This window comes from Seriola dumerili, unplaced genomic scaffold (genome assembly GCF_002260705.1).
Source record: "Seriola dumerili isolate Sdu_G_001 unplaced genomic scaffold, Sdu_1.0 BDQW01000260.1, whole genome shotgun sequence".
Lineage (NCBI taxonomy): Eukaryota > Metazoa > Chordata > Actinopteri > Carangiformes > Carangidae > Seriola > Seriola dumerili.
In genome coordinates this window covers 247,573-265,618 of record NW_019174515.1, presented here as the reverse complement: position 1 = coordinate 265,618, position 18,046 = coordinate 247,573, and the positions used below count along the sequence as shown (strand labels likewise).

The following is an 18,046-nucleotide window of genomic DNA, read 5'->3' as shown; positions in this document are numbered from 1 at the left end:
AGAGGGAGAGAGCTTTAGTACTTGTTTTGCATCTAAATGACTAATTATGCTTTTGCTGTGAAGCATTTATCCCCATTTAAAAAGCATAAGAGATAAGTTTACAGTGTTTAGGTTTTCTCTGGCTGACTCAAGGTATTTGGGAATAATTCTTGGTTTAATAAACATTATTTCAAGTTTTAACTTTCATTTTGTTTTAAAATAAAAAATGTGTATTCAATTACAAACAGTTTTCATTCTCCCAGCTTGATTATGTTTGCCTTTGATTTGATTACTTGCAGTTGTCGGTAGAAATGTTGCGTAACCTGTCCCCCCCACCTTTCTTTGTTTGTTTCCTCTTATTCCTCCCACTTGGGCTCCCTTCTTTATTCTCCCTTTTGCACCTCTCTCCCTCTCCTTTGCTCTATTCTTTCTCTCCATCTCCTCTACTCTATTCTCCCTCTGCACCTCTCTGAATATCCTTTCTCTTTCCCTCTTTTTATCTCCCTCTCCCTCTTTCCTCTTTGTCCTCTTCCCTTTTTTTTTTGCTTGTTCTCTTCTTTTTTCGATCTTTTCTTTCTCTTTTCCTGTTGTCTTTTTTTCCTCCCCTTCGTCATCCTCCCCCCCTGCTTGGTGGTGTGGTGGCCAGGTACAGGGACGGTCCAGGGAATCCTCTCAGACACAACTATGAGGGAACGCTGCGGGACCTGCTGCAATTCTTCAAGCCTCGGCAGCCCAAGAAACTCTACTACCAGCAGGTAGGACAAGTTTGCCAGCTCTGGTCCTTCTGGGTTTTTTGTCTTTAGGTTTTTTTATGCCTAAATTTTTGAAAAAACAGCCACTGCTGTTGGCCTAAGAAAGTTGGCTTTAGAGTTCCAAGTAGCACCTGTAGTTTTTATTTCTCAATGTGTTGTTTTTTGCTCTTTCTCTTGTTGCTCATGATCTCTGTTTCATCCTGTCTTTGTTTATCTTAACACTCCTTAGTTCTGTCTTTGGATGTGTTCATTCTTTTCTTTCTTCATCTTTGTTATTTTTGTCTCACCCTTGAATCTTTCATTAATATTTTCTCTTGAGCATTTTTTTCCTAAAATGTCTTTCGATCATATGATAAAATGAGCTGAAAGCTGATGTATAACAATTTTTCTATAGCTAAAAGCTTTCTATACTTATATATGTATTTTAGCACACAAACAGTTCCATTCTTTCGATGAAGTAAACCTTACTCAAGATGGAGAAACAGTTTATGTCAAACACTGAATCTGTAGATACTCCTGCAGGGAGGTGTGTTCTCCTGCCAGGCCAGCTGCTCATCATGATGTGGCTTAGTTTATAGTAGATGGTCATTGCTGAGCTAGCTAAAGATAAAGCTACCAGGGAAAAAGACAAACTTCCAGGAAAGATGAGCATTGCGTTCATCATCTTCCATCACAGTCTTATCTATATGTGCAGTACAAACATGAGCATTTTTCTCTTTTCTCTCCCTTTCATTTGTCCACAGTTAAAGATGAAGATAACAGACTTTGAGAACAGGAGGAGTTTTAAATCCATATGGCTCAACAGCCAGTTCAGAGAGGAGGTAACACACACAAAACGTTACAGTCTCTCCCGTTTTTTTTTTCTCATGTTTCCTCTAAGTCAAATGTTTTGTGTGATTCCAGCAGAGACATGAAATGTGCTTTGTTGCAGGAGATCACCCTCTACCCTGACAAACATGGCTGTGTGCGGGACCTGTTGGAAGAATGTAAAAAGGCAGTGGAGCTCTCTGAAAAAGGCTCTGAGAAGCTCAGGTATCCACCCTGCAGGAGTGTGTGTGTGTGTGTGTGTGTCATCATTTTGTGACTGAAATATGGCTGGGAAGGTTACTGCAGTAATATAATGCTTGCCAAGGGATTGAGCCTCACAATATCAACCATTTTTTCTCCAGTCATGACCACTGCTCTCCAACATACGGAAAACTTAACGTTCTCATCTGCTCCACTCTGCGCTGCAGTTTTTGTTAATGAAAACTTGTCACTGCTCGCAATGAAAACCTTTCACTGACCAACCATTGTTGAGCTCTGCTGCAGCTATCCTACATTATGCAAACTCACATAATGATGGTGCATGTTATGAAAGTGAGTTTAGGACAAAAAAGTAGGCGAAAAAGTAGTAGTTCATCCCCAAAGAAAACAGTCTTAGCATTAGCACCAGACATTTTGGATGGCATCATAGCAGTGGTAGGCTGCTGGGGAGCAAGGCGAAGAGTGTAACTCACTTTCTCCATGTAGTTTTTAATTACCAGCCTCCACCCTGAAACTCACATCAGTCCAAGGTTCAGCTCACAGTTTGACTTGTAAGTTTTGAACCATGTCATATTCTGATCATTATTTCCCCAGTTTACCTTGGGTCAGGACAAGTTTAGAGAATGTAGTCTGATCAATTTCACCATTTTCAATTTTGTTGAACTGTTTTCAACCTTTTGTTGGTCAAAGTCTAATCTAATCTTAATCATGTGCAAATAATGATTCATGACATTCAGAGCATAATATGTAAGATTGAGAAGGATTTTTTATTTTAAGATTTTACAGAGCAGTTTAAACATGGCCCGACAATAGCAGCCATGTTCCTCCCTCAGGCCCTCGGAAGTGTAACGCATCATCTCATTTTTATAAACGTGCTATCTTTAGCAACACTGGGATGTTCAGGTCTGCCTCCAGTTATTATTTTTGTTCACTAATTTGTATGTTATCCTATGTTTAATGTGATTTTATGCTCTGCAAATCAGTTTGTCTTTGTAAAGCTACTCTGGAGTATTAATCCTTCCTCTCACTGTCGTTCTCCTCCTCTCCCCCCCCTGCAGGCTGTTAGAGATAGTAAGCTATAAAATCATTGGGGTTCACCAGGAGGATGAGCTGCTAGAATGTTTATCTCCGGCTGCCAGCCGCACCTTCAGAATAGAGGTAAGTGTGTATGTGAAGCATTCCCTGTGTGACCCTCTTTTGTTTCTCTTCTGTCTTAGTTTTATTTTTAGTCGGTTTTCCTACTTTAGTCACTCCTCCACTTAGCAAGCCATCAGCCTGACACTGATATATATATTGACACAGTTTGATAAATTTATCTTTGCAACCAGCCACTTTTGCAGCCATCATTTGCTTGAGTTTACTTACTTCAAAATAATATGGTTCAATTATTAAAGATATACTAAACACCAAGCTGAAGCACTGAATGTTTCATGTAGGGATGTTCCTAAAGACCAATTTCCCTGTCGATTAAACAGAAATTTAGATTTAGACTACTCGACTAGTCTAGAAGTAAGAAAACAATTGGCACAGAACAGTCAGAGTTAATCAGGAGTGTAGCTAACATTAGCAGTGCTAACACCAGCAGCCTGTGTCTTTGCAGGTTAACGTCCACATGCCTGTGGTTGTGCATTGCTCCAGTCAAGTGTGCCAGTTTATTCTGAAACAGCCAACATAAAACCTTATTTTCATTTTCTAGGTGAAAATACTGTCAAACTGCACTGGTTTTATGAGATGTCATCTGTCCTACTTTCCACCTTGCCTGTTTACAACATTCAGGCATTAGCGTGGGGAGAAGGGGGGCTGCTGTCGACTGGGCCTGCAGCCCCAGCTAGTGGCGGGAAGCTGCGGAACAACTCAGGCACAACATTTAACCAGCGTTGTACATTAATAAAATGTTAATAATTAGTTTAACTGACTAGTATTTCTGTTGCCGAGATGAGGGTAGCAAGGTTTAATCGTTCAGTCGTCTAATCCGTACATGTGTTGTTTCAAGTCTGTTTATCTTTAACTACACCTAACAGTGATGTCTAGTTGTGTTGACCACACCTTGAGTGGGGTCAACAAAAACATAGTTTGGTTAAATTGCTCTTTAAGGTTGCATGTAAACTTTTACTTTTCCCAGTGACCTTTCTTTAGTGACCTCACTAAATCCCTCCTCTCTTGCTTTTCCTATTTCCTTCCCTCACTCAGGAGATTCCTTTGGACCAGGTGGACTTGGACAAGGACAGTGAAATGCTAATCCCTGTTGCTCACTTCCACAAGGAAGTCTTTGGGACCTTTGGGATCCCCTTCTTGCTCAAGATTAGACAGGTGTGTGTGTGTGTGTGTGTGTGTGTGTTTGTTCACTTGTGTGAAAGATAATTTGCTATTTAGGTTACTTTACTACTTAACATAATGTTTTACTCAATTAACATACTTCATGCTATGTGTTTGATTTCCATCCCTCACCCACAGGGCGAGTCATTTCGGGAGGTGATGAGGAGGATCCAGACCATGCTGGACATCCAGGAGAAGGAATTTGAGAAGGTACAGCATCATGCTGTGCATTTTAAATGTTTCCCGATGAATATTTAACATTTTATATTTTATTTAACTGTTTTATGTTGTTTGTTGTCGTTTTTTTATTAAGAGCTCAGTATTACCAATCAATCAAAAATATTTTTAGTTTTATGCTGTCAGGTAATGTGTGTTTGTGTGTGTTTTTGTTCTCAGTTCAAGTTTGCGATTGTGATGATGGGGCGACATCAGTACATCACTGAAGATGAGTACGAGGTCAACCTGAAGGACTTTGAACCACAGCCAGGTATTCCCTGCTTTTACTGCACCAGGGAGCGCTGCTAATACAACCGCTACTATTCTTACTGTTACTGCACTAATAGTAGTAGCTTTGCGAGTGCAACAGGCTATAACTGAACTCCACAAATGTAACAAAAGCTTGCAAATACATCACAAGGACAGTCCCAGGGGATTGCTCATTTAAACGAGGCCGCTGCGTTGGCACAGCAGAAGGCTCCTAGGGAAATAAATGTTGGCTCCTCAGACCCAAAAAGTTTACTCTCGGCTTTTACCACAATACAGTTTATCGTCATGCAACACAGCACGGCACTGCAGTGGCCAATGAAATATATGCAAGAGCACATTCCTGGCAGATGCTGTTGATATTTTTATAGAAATGGATACTTATTGCAGGATACAGGTTGACGCACAGGACATCTACATGCATTCAACACTTGCATCTGCTTAGAGCTACATTATGTTGTGACATAAACCACTGATTAAATGTTTATATAATACTAATGAATGCTAACTGGGGAAAATAAAGTAAAGTGTTACTGAAGGTGCTTTAAATGAGGTTGCTTTCATTCCTGGAAGATGTGATTCCTTATCAAGGAATTATCTGTGATTACACCAGCCATAGGTGCTCCAGTCATGATGATTCCCGTAGAAGCATAATTTAGAATTCTTAAGCACTGTGCGACACGCTACCCCTGTTCCTTTAGTCATTTAAATCAGTCTGTAGCCCTCAGTTTTACAAAAACTAGTTAACAACTAACACACGTACGAATTCAAAAAGCTTGGACAGAGACAGCTGCTGTTCATTGTGAATGAGACCTGGCTTTGCAGCCCTGCACCCCCCACTGAGTTCAACAGAGTCAAAAAGCGCATGGGTACGCTACAGGCGAAAGTTGTGAAAGGCTCAACTTTATGCAAATATCCTCCAAAGCAGTGCAAGCCACAGCCAGGCAAGAGCCAATTGTTATTCACTTTTCCACTACGAGAAAATAGAGTTAAAGTAGATTGTCACAGTCTCCAGCTGCCCAGTTCTCTACGATGTGTGTTTAAAGAGTTTCATGATCCATAAAGAACAATGATGTGTGGAAACAAATCACAGACACTGTCTGTGGATACTTCAGAAAATAACTGTCCAGTCGGAGTAGAGTATGTAAATTACACACTCAACACAACACACCTACAGATTCCTGAGAGGCCAGATACTGACAACTGCTTGTATCCGATTGTGTGAACGCACCTTTCAGACCAAAAACAGCCCTGCTTTAACAAACATGGCGCTGCATTGGTGCTGATTAAGATATTGATGCAAAGTCAAAGTCCTGCTCAGGAAGACCCGTTTGAGTAACAGAATAATGATTTGAAAAAATAAAAATGTTGCACCGTAGTTTATAATGCTGTAAGACTGGATTTTACAATTGTGGAAATAACTGCTTTAATTTTTCTCAAAATATTAAGGAGGTTAACAGGAGAAATAAGGTGTTCACATCACAGATATACAAAGTGTACCAGGAACGTGTGCTTGTGCTTATTTGACTCACCACCACAGTGTCTTGCCAGATGTCGCTGCTTCTATGAAGAGGCCTGCTTCTAATGAGTGGCTGCTTTTCTCCACAGTTTTAATGTCGTTCTTAACGTGGCCATTATGAGAAAGCTTTGTTTTTTCTGTAACTACTCAAAGGTCATGTGACATATTGGCATCACTTGCGATAAAAATGCTTAAATATTCCTTAGGATTGTGACACCTGAAAATTACATATGCCACTCTGACGTATCCCCTTCCTCGCAGGTAACATGTCCCACCCGCGCCCCTGGCTAGGGTTGGATCATTTCAACAAAGCTCCAAAGAGAGGTCGCTACACCTACCTGGAGAAAGCAATCAAGATCCACAACTAAAGCAGCCCGCCCTTCCTCTTTGTCCTCCTCCTCTTCCTCCTCCTCTTCCTCCTCCTGCTCCGCCTTCCTCCCTACCTACTTTAACACACCATAACCACAGACTGTAACCAACCGTGTGTGTGTGTTTGTGTGTGTGAGAGACTGTGGGGGCGTGCGTGCGTGCTTGTATGTGTGTGTGTGTGTGTGTGTGTGTGTGTGTGTGTGTGTGTGTGTGTGTGTTCATCACTTTTAACACCCTGCCTGGACACCTCTACAGCTCTACACCGGCACTATGTCTTCAGCGATACGGATCTTGCTGCAGCTGACGGATTATTCTTCAACCACAAAATAAACTGCACCAACCACCTCCTGACTGTTTATTTTGTTGTTTATTTTATTTTATTTTTTTAATTGTCTCCCTCTACGTTTGAGGCTGTTCGGTTGTTTTTCTTCTGGCTTCTCTACCTGTTGACTGCCTGTTTTTTGTTGCCTGTCTGGAAGTGGGAGAAATTAAATTGGATTTTAATATAAAACAAGCGGAGAGGAGAGGACATGGGACACAGTATAAATATAAGTGTGTATATATATGTATGTGTATATATACATATATACATATGTGTGTGTGTGTGTGTATATATTTATACATATATATATATATATATATATATATATGAACTTCTAGACTTATTTTTTTTTTTTTTTTTTTTTTTTTCGTCTCCCACCTCACCAGCTTCTTTTTCCTTCAGATTATTTTGGGGGTTGTTTTTAAATAAAGAGTTGTTTGAAGAGACATCATGCTGCTGTGTGGAGAGTTTGATGGAAGGTTGTTTGCGAGGACTAACTGACAGGAAAAAAAGAGGGAGGGGGCAGATGGTCGTTTTGCAGAAGAATCTTTTGAAATAATGGCTGCGATGTGGTGTCCATCCTGCGGCTCACTAGTTGCCCTGATGTGGTTCTTTACATTTCTTGCTCCCATCTTTTAGTGCTACAAAAAGAAGTATTTCCAAGTTTACACACAGTTCTTTCTCACTTAGTTTGGTTGGAGGAAAAATGAATTAATTTTTTTTTTGTCTCTTTCTGCAGATCTTGTATAATAAAATAAAAATCCACAGCATCTGTTTAAAAATAAACGGGGAAAAATAAGGAGGAAATTTGTCTGTATTTCATCTTGCACGTTGGCACTTAAATGTCAGAGGTTTCTCAGGACTGGCAAATGTACATTTTGGTTGTGGTTTTGACTTGTTCAGTGACTTTAAAATGAACACACACGCACAGACATTACCCCCTTGACCTTCTCTTTTCTTTTAAATTGTTTTTGGGGGGTCATAATGTCTTTCTCAGTCATTCCTCCTCTAAACATAAACACACACGCGAGCTTCGTCGTCTCCCTCCCATCTTCTCTCTTGGTTGAAACTGTCGCCTCCATGTGGTTGGGAGCAGTAACTGCGCTGTGCTTGGTAGGGAGCTGCAGACACTTAGAGCCCACAGGTTTGAGGATTGTGTAGAGACAAAACCAGCATTGTAAGAAACACTTAAAGCCCTATGAATTTATTTTTCTTTCTTTCTTTTTTTTTTTGTTTGTTTCTTTTTAAAGCACAGATGGAATGCTCCCCTAATAGCGTATAGCTGGCTCTGTAAAGACAACATTTAAGAATTGTATATTTAAAAATATGAACGTGTAAAATTTAAGAGAAACACACGCCTTTGTTGTTGGGTACAGAAGGAGCCAGGTGTTCATATTTCTTGTGTGTAGGTTTTTTTTTTCTTTATTTTGCGTTCCTGATGTACCATTGACGATTTTTTTCTGTTACATTTGGATTTTTTTTTTTCTTTTCAAAACTAACTGCATTGGTTTTGTCTTGTTAAAAAGTGCAGTACAAAGATGACCTGCAGAATCACACCTTAATTTGATCTTTTCCAGTTTAAAATCCTCAGTGTAGCAGCAGTGTACGACAACTATTCCTGTATATTGCCTTTTTGCTGGAAAATGTATGTTGAATAAAATTTTCTATAAAAACAAAAACATTACTCTGCTGCTTGTCCATATCAGTGTTGGACTGGGACGAAACACTGTTAAAGGAATAATTTGACATTTTGGGAAACACTGAAGTTTTTTGGTGGAGATTTGGATGATAAGATTGATACCACTCTCGTGTGTACTGCATATTCAAGGTTACAGCTAGCAACCGCTTAGCTTAGCATAAACACTGGAAAAGGGTAAACTGCTAGCCTGACACTGTCCAAAGGTAACAAATTCAGCTCATGAGCACCTCTGAAGCTCAGGGTTATGGGGAGTCTCATCTGGTTGCCTGACAACTGCTCAGAGCCAAGATATGGACCAGTTGTGTGTGCTGTGCTAAGCTAAGCAGTTGCTAGCAGTAACCATGTATTTAACTGGCAAACAAGATTGTGACATCGATCTTATTGTCTAACTCAACAAAATAGCTAATAAGCATCATTCCCAAAATGTGGAATTATTTAACGTTTAAAGTTGCCTTTGACTTGGAGATGACTGAGAATTTTCAGAGACATCTAAAACTCGCCTACAGCCCGTTAATGTTTTCATAAACTACAGAGCCATACAGTACGTTGGAGGATCCTAAGACACATTCACAGGCTCAGGTCCAGATACAAGCTGACAGTGATGTTTCACTCAGTGATCGTTCGCGGAAGAGTGCACATTGTTGTTGCCTGTCTGTTAAAGGAAACAAGATAAAATGTCTGGCCCAACATATGCCTGAGAACTTGGCCCGATTCTGGCCCATGTACTTACACACCTGGGCTGATTCCAGATGTTACTCTTCAGTGTTGGCTGAAAGCTTGGGGATTTTCTGTGTGTGCACCAGAACTGGCTTGGATATGGAAATGGCAAATGACAGTCATGCTGTATGAGGGCCGAACTTGGGCCAAGGAACCAGGCATGTTTTGAGCCAGAGGAAACACTATGTGGCCCAAGTATTGGCCAGCTATATGCTATATGCTATATGCTATATGCTGTACATGCTGTTTCACACATGACCAGTCAGACCTACCAACACTACAGCTACTAGCATGGCTAATAACTTAATGCAGCACATTTACATCACTGGCATTGTTGGCTACTTTGCTATGTATGCAAAGCATTTGCAGAAACATCTGAGACTGAAAATTCATGCCCAATGGAAACAGCTGCTGACAAAACAATCTCACACAAAGTCCATTTAGTAGCTGTTCTGGACCCTAGGCGATACGGTTTGCTCAGGTGTCGAGTAAAAGCTGATGTTCAAAGTTAAATTTTTTTGCAAGCATGTTTAAAAAGAGGAAGATTGTGTGACCAACAGCTGGGCTGGTTGGCCCTGAACTCTGACCTCTCTAAAGGAGGGCAAGAAAAAAGAAGAAAAAAACAAGCACAGCAGAGTACCATGTATGGTCTACATAGTCTACTTTTATAAGAATAATAATATTATAAAATAGTTAATAGTACATAACAGAAGTCCAAGCATACTCAGTTTCATCCAGGGGACAATGTGAGCAGAGATGAAGAGGATTCAAAGCTCACAACAATATTTCGCCTGCTTTCTATTACACATCTATTTTGTATCTTGAAGCAGAAAGATGTTTTTTTCAAGAAGTTGTAAAAGAAAGAGCAAACAAGACAAAAACATATTTCTCTGGGATGACCAAAAAGGGATTTTAAATATTCAAACTATGAATAGAATGACCATATTTTATTCGTTATATAATATATTATTTATTAACATTATTACTATTATTCAAAATGTCTTGATCAGTGACTCGGTGAACACATCATATCAAAGAACAGTAATGCTTCAATTTTGCATTGTCCTTGCCACTGTAACCAAAACACATGGACAAATCCTCGTTGGGAGGTAAAGATTCAAATGATCCAAGCAAAAGTCAAAATCATATTTACAGCTGCTGTTGTACATGATATAAGCTTTTCTTTGAACTTCATGCTTACTAAGATTGCCCTTCATCCCTTCATATAAGAATTATAAGAGTTTATTATGGCTGACAACATATAAATATAACACAAATGAACTACAGAGTGTGTTTTTACAGAGTGAAATTTTTGATTAAAAACTTGTAACAAAACAATATCAACACAAATTTATTGTGCAATAACTGCAGATGAGAAAATATGCTAATATTTGCTCTCTGCTCTGGTCTAATGTATTGCATTGGCTTGTTTTATGTTGCTGTTAATTATTCAAAAGTTGTGATAATACCTTCATTTCGAATGAAGTAGGAAATGTGAAAAATATAAAACGGCTAACAAAAAAGTGCATGGGGTGTGTTTGATTTACTCTCACCAGAGATTTAAACTGTGACAACACAATCACTCCTCGTCTATTTGCTAAAAATATGATATAATGTGGAAGTCATTCATGTTTTATTTTACCTCGGCTAATGCTAAAAGCTCATCCCTAGAAATAAGCTACGTTTGAACTGTGACCTTTGTCTGCCACTGCTTGTTTTTTACCAGGTAACCCAAACACAGATAAAGGTAACAGGATGTTATTTCTTATTTCTTTGGGTCCATTTCTGCCCTCATGGTTGTCATTTACAGCATTTTTTCTTCTCAACGTGCAGCACTCTGTGGCAGCGTGGGCATGTGTGGTACGCGTCCTTGAAGTTTTTCAGGAAAAATGGAATCAGGCAGCAGCACAGGACTAACCTGCAACACACACACACACACACACACACACACACAGTTAGTGTTAGTGTCATGCAGCTATATGCCTTAATTAGCTTTAGGTTTTTTTTTTATCCTGCATTTGTAGTTTTGATCATTTTCTTTAGATACATTTTTTTTTACATAAAAATATTTATGTAAAAAAAAAAATCAGCTGCTCACTGTTTTGAAAAGGTTTGTTGCTAAAGGTCATTACAGCCCCTGAATGAGCGAACTGTTGTGCCCCAGGCAGCAGCTTTGCGTCTGCTAGATAAACCTGAGAGCTGCAATAGTTTCACCTGATCCTGGATGCCAAATAATAAATATGAATGAGAGCAGATGATGTTGGGGCCTGATGCCAGCATAATCTGACTGTTTCTGTTTCTCGGGGGCCTCAAGTAAGTCAGTGTGGCGATGCCAATAGGACAAACTATTACATGCGAACCACACACTCACCCACAGCAGATAAAGAGTAAACACATCAGCCAGGCGTATGTCCCTGCTTTGTAGTCGACATTGGTCATGACCTGCTGCTGGCAGGAGGTGCAGGTCGTCATGCCTGGATTTCGCCCCAGCGACGTGTCATAGCTCACAAACTTTCTTCTGCCATCTCCGGAGTCACCTGAACCGAGGCCGGCACCGACGCCAGCGCCGAGGCCAGCGCTGAGGCCGCCTCCTCCACTTGTGTACACTGATGGAGGGAGAGAGCAGGGGAGAGAGGAAAGTGAATCAACAATGTGAACAATGTGCTAGAATACATTGTATTTAAGGTTTTTTAATATCATCATTTACCTGGGGTCTCCTGTGTGCCCGGGTTGAAAGGCGTGTGCACGTGGTAAACCTTCACTCCATCGCCCTGACCTTCTACTGGGCCAGAAGAAGAGACACGAAGGAGAAAAAAGAGTAAGGGAGGAGAGACAGAAACAAGTAAAGACACAAACCAATTGGATGCCAACGATGAAGATGACGTGTGTGTGCATGTGTGTGAGTTTGGGCTCACCTGGTACAATGTAGGGAGGGGGTTCTCTTCTTCCATCTGCACTCATTGTGCTGCAGAGACAGAAAAGGATTGTTATGATTGGTGTTATTCATTAGCAGTAAAGACAAAAAAACATGAATACCCTATGGGACGTGTCTAATATCTTTCTTGGCACTTTAACAACAGTTTCCCATCCCCTCTCCACCTCCAACACATTTGATGATACTTATTGACACTAGATGGAGCTAACAACGTTCCGCCAGGCTCTGATGGAAACGCCTGTCATTCCTTCCTGACGCATACTTAGCCCAAAGTGATGGATTAGTTGTCAGCCAAGGGTATATACAGTATACTGCTTTGTGTGGATGTTTCTTGTCATCCACACCCTTGGGGGAAAGGTGTGGGTGTGTGACTCCGTCTGGAGTGTGATGGCTGGCATGTTTCAGGTGTGGTCGTTAGCCTCTTTGTTCACACCGAAATACTTGCGAGACTTAACACTTGCTGAAAGGACGCAAGGATTTATTTGTTTTATTTGTGATATTTAAATTGGAGGTTTACCAGAGAAGTCATCATACTTCAATATACAACTCGACCCCTCTAGACTTCTACTTGTCATTTATCTATTTTGGTCATTCTTCATCAGTAATCACCCACCACAATATTTAACTCCTCTGGTCAATATGGCTGCAATGTTACTCATAAAACTGCTTATATTTACAGCTGACTGTAAAAGAAAACACATATACTGTGTATATTTCAAGCAGCAGTAGTAGGAAATGTTGGGTTTGTATTAGTGGTAACTTAATACAGCTCTGGTACGACATTAGGAGACAGTAAACAGTGAGGTTGATATCAATGAGATGACAGTTAAAAAATATGTACTGTGTGCTGGATTACATATTGTTTCCTGTCAGTCTTCTGAGCGTTTGAATGGCAGACTCCGCCAATAATGATGAAAACATATAGAAAGCTATTGCTGGAAAAAAAACAAAAAACAAAAATACTATCAAAAATGTATATTTTTATTTACATTTATTCTTATATTTGCATGTGCACAGAAAAGTCTACTTTGCATTTGTGTATGTTATTGTGTATAGTATTTCTAATTTATCTTATTTATTCTAGATTCTGCTTCTATTCACTTTCAATTTCTTTATTACATTTTCCCCCCGTGTGCTGCTTTTCTTTTGTGCTGCTGTGTCAATTTGAATTTCCTCTATGTGGGGGGGTAATCTTATCTTAAAAACAGGGGTTTCATTTCATGGAAGTCTTAAGGTTTAAAACTTTAACACTGACTCTTACAAAATGGCTTCACAATAATGTTAACCCCTCGGTCTGTAAATGAAGGATTGAATGTCTGTGGCACTGCGATTGCTCTAAAAATCTCTCAAAATGGGACGTGGCCTCATTAAAACATAATTAGTACTCTTTTCATGTGACACCAGTCTGAGCTACAAATGACCAAACACTGTCTCATTACGACTTTCAAATGTTCCATCCATTTCTTTGGATGGATTCATACAGTTTTCTGATGTCTGTGTCGAATAAGGAAAATGTAATTCATTGCATGCAGTAACTAGTGTGTAAACTGCTCACATATTAACAGATCAGTAACTTCACACTGTAACGTTGGCAGTTCCTCTGACAGAACAGGTTTAGTTCAGCCTTTGTCATGACCAAACAGCTGCTCTGCTGAACTCTCACTGTTGTCCGCCTGGTTTTCAGGCCGACTGGAAAACTGAAATCATTCGACCAGATAAACGGATGATCCCATACTGGAAAAACCGCAGCTTAAAGAGACACATGACTCTACCTCTCTCCTGTTCTCTCTTCTATTTTTGTCTCCCTTTTCATACAACCAAACACAACAACACACATTAGCACGAGTAAGCATTCGTTTTCTCTCTCTCACGCACACTCATGCACACACACAGTCGTGTTTCCATCACTTCAGGGGACATTACTTTGACTTACACTAATTCCCTCGAGACTTATGACCTTAAACCAAGTCTTCAGCCCAGAATATAATGATTAATGTTATGGGGACTTGCTTTTTGTCCTAAAATGGGAAGTCCCCTCAATGTATGTGAACAGATTTCTGTCCCCACATGTACACACACACATGAAATGACACACAGTACACACACTAACTTGACTATCATGTAACATCCTCTCTGCATCGCAGTTTCTCAATCTGACTTCTTTTGCTTTTCTTTTCACACGCAGACACACACCCACACCCACACACACACACACACACGCACACACACACACACACACACACACACACACACACACACACACACACACACACACACACACACACACACACACACACTTTCTCCGGACCATTCGTTACATGCACTGAGGTGTAGCCATAGTTTGTCATTTGTCTTCGCAGTTTGGATTGGCAGTAGATGACAGACTACTTTGTCATTATCTCACACACAGATACACACACACACACACACACACACACACACACACACACACACACACACACGCACAGAGGGCTTGTATACACCCATATGTTGGTGCAGGAATGCGACCGAGCTGCATGCTTCTCAGTGTGACAGAAACTGAGGGTGTGTCACCAAACCTGCTGATGATGAACTCACACACTGCAGGCTAAACTGCTGCCTCACACAAACCACTGAAATCTGTCAAGTTTGGTTATTTAAGGGAAAAAAAACCCTGACATCATGTGGTGTAATTGACAGTTTTCATATAAAAAATAGTGTCAAAAAATTGGTAAAATACTTCACTCCAAAAACTGTCCAAAAAATCCCAAAAGGGCATTCATGTACATTTAAATGTTTTCCCAAAATGTGTCAGTTTTGCTGTCTGGTAAATGAAGAAATGGTTTCTGTGTTTCTCCACAGCGTCAACATTTTACAGTTCATTTCTTCCAGACTGATTCTTGGCAGCAACCAGTTTGCCTGATTTGACAAAGAGCTACAGTAAAAGCCGACTGACAGGGTAGAAGAGCAACTGGTCACTCTTACACTCTCTTACTCCCACTGCACCAGAAACTGCTGCTGTTGGAAAGATTCAGTTCAGTTTTAGTAAATTTCAATCAGTGAGAAAATGGTGCTTGGAGAAGCACTGCAATGTCGCTATAGAAGCCATGGTGCGTTCAAGAGATCTTGATAAAAGAGGAATTGATTTTGAAAGATGGAGGCAAAGACAGATCAATAAGTCCAATACCCAATTGTTCCTATGCTGACGTGTCTGTCATCAGACAGGACGTAATGCTGCTGATGGAGGCTGCAACTGGGTGCAGCTTCCGGAAAATTCGACTGCCACATTACAGAAATACTTTAAAAGGCCAATGGGGAAAAGTTAGAGGCTACAGATCAAACATAACGCCCTCTATAAGGGAAGACTGAGGCTAGTGACCTCAGCTCAGTCAGCACTAGCTGTCTCTGAGGCGTTATTAGTGAAGCAGGTGCCTGGGTGTGGCTTCATGGAGGAAGAAATGAATGAGACTGATTGAAAAAATCTGGACACTGGCAGCCACTTTTGGTCAGTTTCCAAGGGAAATGCTTCAGCTGTAATTGAAGAGTAGATCGGCCACAAACTTGCTCTTTCTGATGCAGAGCAGGCTGATTTAACACCATGAGACACATCTGAGTCATGTGTGTCACCTTATTGTAGTCTATATAAACATCTGTGCAAACCTGACTCTCTGAGTCTATGTGAGAGAGAGTGGGAAGGAAGAATGTATTTTAATGACAAAGAAAGGGGTAGTTTAGATGTGGAAATTACCCAATTAACCGCTTATCGCTTCATGATCGTTAGTCTCACCTCAATTCTCAATCAGCCAAAACACAGGCTCACCCCACAGGCTGTATATTTGTTTCACATAAAAAGAAATTTGATCCAAACATGTATTTTAGAGGAAATTAAAAGACTTCTGCCAGAAGCTTTAAAAAGTCAGACACAAAAATGGAAAAAAGGACAAAAAAACAAATAATTTTGTCCTCTGCTGGAACAACTACTCTTAGCACTAAATTTGCTAACAATACTGCTGCTACTATCTGTGACTGCCATCAAGAGAGAGACCAGCAAAGGGACATGTGAAAGTAAAATTGCATTAGAACAACAACCATACATATCCAGAGAAACATTAGATCAAGTCCATTAACATCCAAAATATCTCTCTTTTACTAATTTGTGGTTAGAGCAAAGTGGCTTTTGAAATGAGTTTACAACTGACCGACCCATTCCGAAATACTCTCTGACTAAATACTCTCTGACTAAACTTTCTTTATCATTTCTTCAGTTTTTTGACTGCCTGTTAATCTATAGAAATCAGATGTGTTCACACATACACACATACATGTACCAGGAGCTCAATCCCCACACAGTTAGGAGCAGTCAGTTCAGGTGAATGACAATTTCTCTCCAAACAGAAAAACTCAACGTCACACAACAAGAGCTGGGCTATTATCACAGCTGCATGCACCCTGGGCAACACCCATGGCTGTACATATTGTTCAAAACTTCAAATACCAAATACACAAAAAAAGACAAATAGAAAGATTATGAAATAGGGGGTGAACATGAACAATTTCTTCCTGTCTGAAATGTTCCTCCAGGCTGAGCTGGAGCCTATAAAACCTGTTGTGTCTGTCATCATGATCCAGCAGTAAAGAGATAACAGATTTAGGTCACAATAAATTCATTAACAGGATTCTCTCTTTGAGAAACAAAATACTGTACATTGCACTTGGGCTGCGTTTTTCTTTTATTATATCTACTTTTGTATAATTATCCAATCACCTTTGCAGCCTGAGCATTTAACTTTCTTTTGATTTCCTTTGTGCTGAATAACTTTAACAAACTAACATTAAAATTGGCCAAAACGTACTCTGTCATTTTTCTTTTTCTGTCATCAAACCCATTTTTTGTGTAAGATAGTTACAAGTTAAATCATCTCTGCCATCGTATGGGCACAAATGACAAAGCTGTTATATCTTCACCTTTCAATCATTTCTTACAAACCTGAGAAACACTAAACACTATAAACCCTATATTCACTACTGCAGTATAAAATCCAGTCCTCTCTCCGTACACATATTCATTTCTTACCTTGGCCAGGTGTTGCTGTCACTATGCTGAGATGTGTGTTTGATCCTGCTGATGTAGAGTCCAGATAGGTTGTAGCTGAGATATCCACCTGTCACACCTGTACCTCTACAAGCCTTTCCCTGGACACACCCACATCCCCACCCTCACCGTCAATCACGTAAATATACAGCAAGGGTGAGTCACTCTGTGGTTTAGGTGTAACTTCCAAATACTGTTATGCTCTTCTTTTTCATTTGTCTATTGTTTCTTGAAAATAATCGAGGGAGTGTGTGTATGTGTGACTTGAAGCATAGTTTTTTTTTGTCCTCAGATGGGACTGGAAGGCCATGAACGAAGTCTGGGCAACATCAGTTTACACACATTAACACACATTCCCAAAATATGACAAGAATTCAGGGCATTTCTCATGGATGTTTTTCATATCTGCACAGAGGAGCCGCCAAAGAACAAAGCATTAAAAACTCGCCCACTCAAACCAATGACATTTGTCAAATGAAGCAACTCACAAACACATATAAGGCTCTGCCCTGAGAGGCTGTGTTAAAGGAAGATTTTTGAGCTGTTCTGCATGATTTTGTGTGGGATTATGTCACTATGAATGCTGTACGTTTGTAAAGAGTGAAGTCTACGGTAACCAGCTAGCTAGCAAACAGCTAACAGCTCCGTCCAAAGAAAACAAAATCTGCCTATTAACACTTGTGAAGCTCACAAGTAAATTAAGTTGGTTTAATAACACCAAGGTGTAGAATGACCAATTTGGTATGATATCTGATTGACGGCCCTATTTACAGACAGAGTGGTATCAATCCTGATCAAGGTCAACTGTCCACCAGAAAGAAAATAAGTGTGATGCTAAAAATGTCAAACTATTCCTGG

The 18,046-nt window shown here is 40.1% G+C and overlaps 2 protein-coding genes across 6 annotated transcripts in view; one reads left to right on the top strand and one right to left on the bottom strand.

Moving 5' to 3' along the window:
- The window catches only part of usp7 (ubiquitin specific peptidase 7), a 31,882-nt gene extending 25,093 nt beyond the window's left edge, over positions 1–6,789 (top strand). For 3 of the 4 annotated variants that reach the window (XM_022756888.1, XM_022756886.1, XM_022756889.1), the window contains exons 24-31: positions 626–734; positions 1,475–1,552; positions 1,663–1,763; positions 2,816–2,915; positions 3,948–4,067; positions 4,212–4,283; positions 4,470–4,560; positions 6,337–6,789. In XM_022756888.1, the coding sequence (XP_022612609.1) occupies positions 626–734; positions 1,475–1,552; positions 1,663–1,763; positions 2,816–2,915; positions 3,948–4,067; positions 4,212–4,283; positions 4,470–4,560; positions 6,337–6,443 (778 nt within the window). In that variant the 3' untranslated portion in view covers positions 6,444–6,789. The remainder of the gene's footprint in view (positions 1–625; positions 735–1,474; positions 1,553–1,662; positions 1,764–2,815; positions 2,916–3,947; positions 4,068–4,211; positions 4,284–4,469; positions 4,561–6,336) is intronic. The other variant, XM_022756887.1, reaches the window with a different exon arrangement.
- A 3,051-nt stretch (positions 6,790–9,840) lies between these two features.
- Positions 9,841–17,239, bottom strand: LOC111230267 (cell death-inducing p53-target protein 1-like). 2 transcript variants are annotated; one of them, XM_022756937.1, is made up of 5 exons: positions 17,171–17,239; positions 12,098–12,147; positions 11,890–11,964; positions 11,554–11,788; positions 9,841–11,100 (listed from the first exon to the last, which is right to left on the bottom strand). In XM_022756937.1, the coding sequence occupies exons 2-5, from the start codon at positions 12,141–12,143 to the stop codon at positions 10,983–10,985; spliced, it is 474 nt and encodes a 157-aa protein (XP_022612658.1). In that variant the 5' UTR covers positions 12,144–12,147; positions 17,171–17,239; the 3' UTR covers positions 9,841–10,982. The 2 variants fall into 2 exon arrangements, with proteins under 2 accessions (XP_022612658.1, XP_022612659.1); XM_022756938.1 differs by having other exon boundaries at positions 9,843–11,100; positions 11,890–11,961.
- Between the last annotated feature and the right edge of the window lie 807 nt (positions 17,240–18,046).

Bases quoted from the DNA above. Each gene is read 5' to 3' on its own strand.
- LOC111230267 (XM_022756937.1), bottom strand. From the start codon at position 12,143: ATGAGTGCAGATGGAAGAAGAGAACCCCCTCCCTACATTGTACCAG. The intron at 11,965-12,097 runs GTGAGCCCAAAC...CTTCTGGCCCAG, and splicing joins CCCTCCCTACATTGTACCAG to TAGAAGGTCAGGGCGATGGA. The intron at 11,101-11,553 runs GTGAGTGTGTGG...TGTGTGTTGCAG, and splicing joins TTACTCTTTATCTGCTGTGG to GTTAGTCCTGTGCTGCTGCC.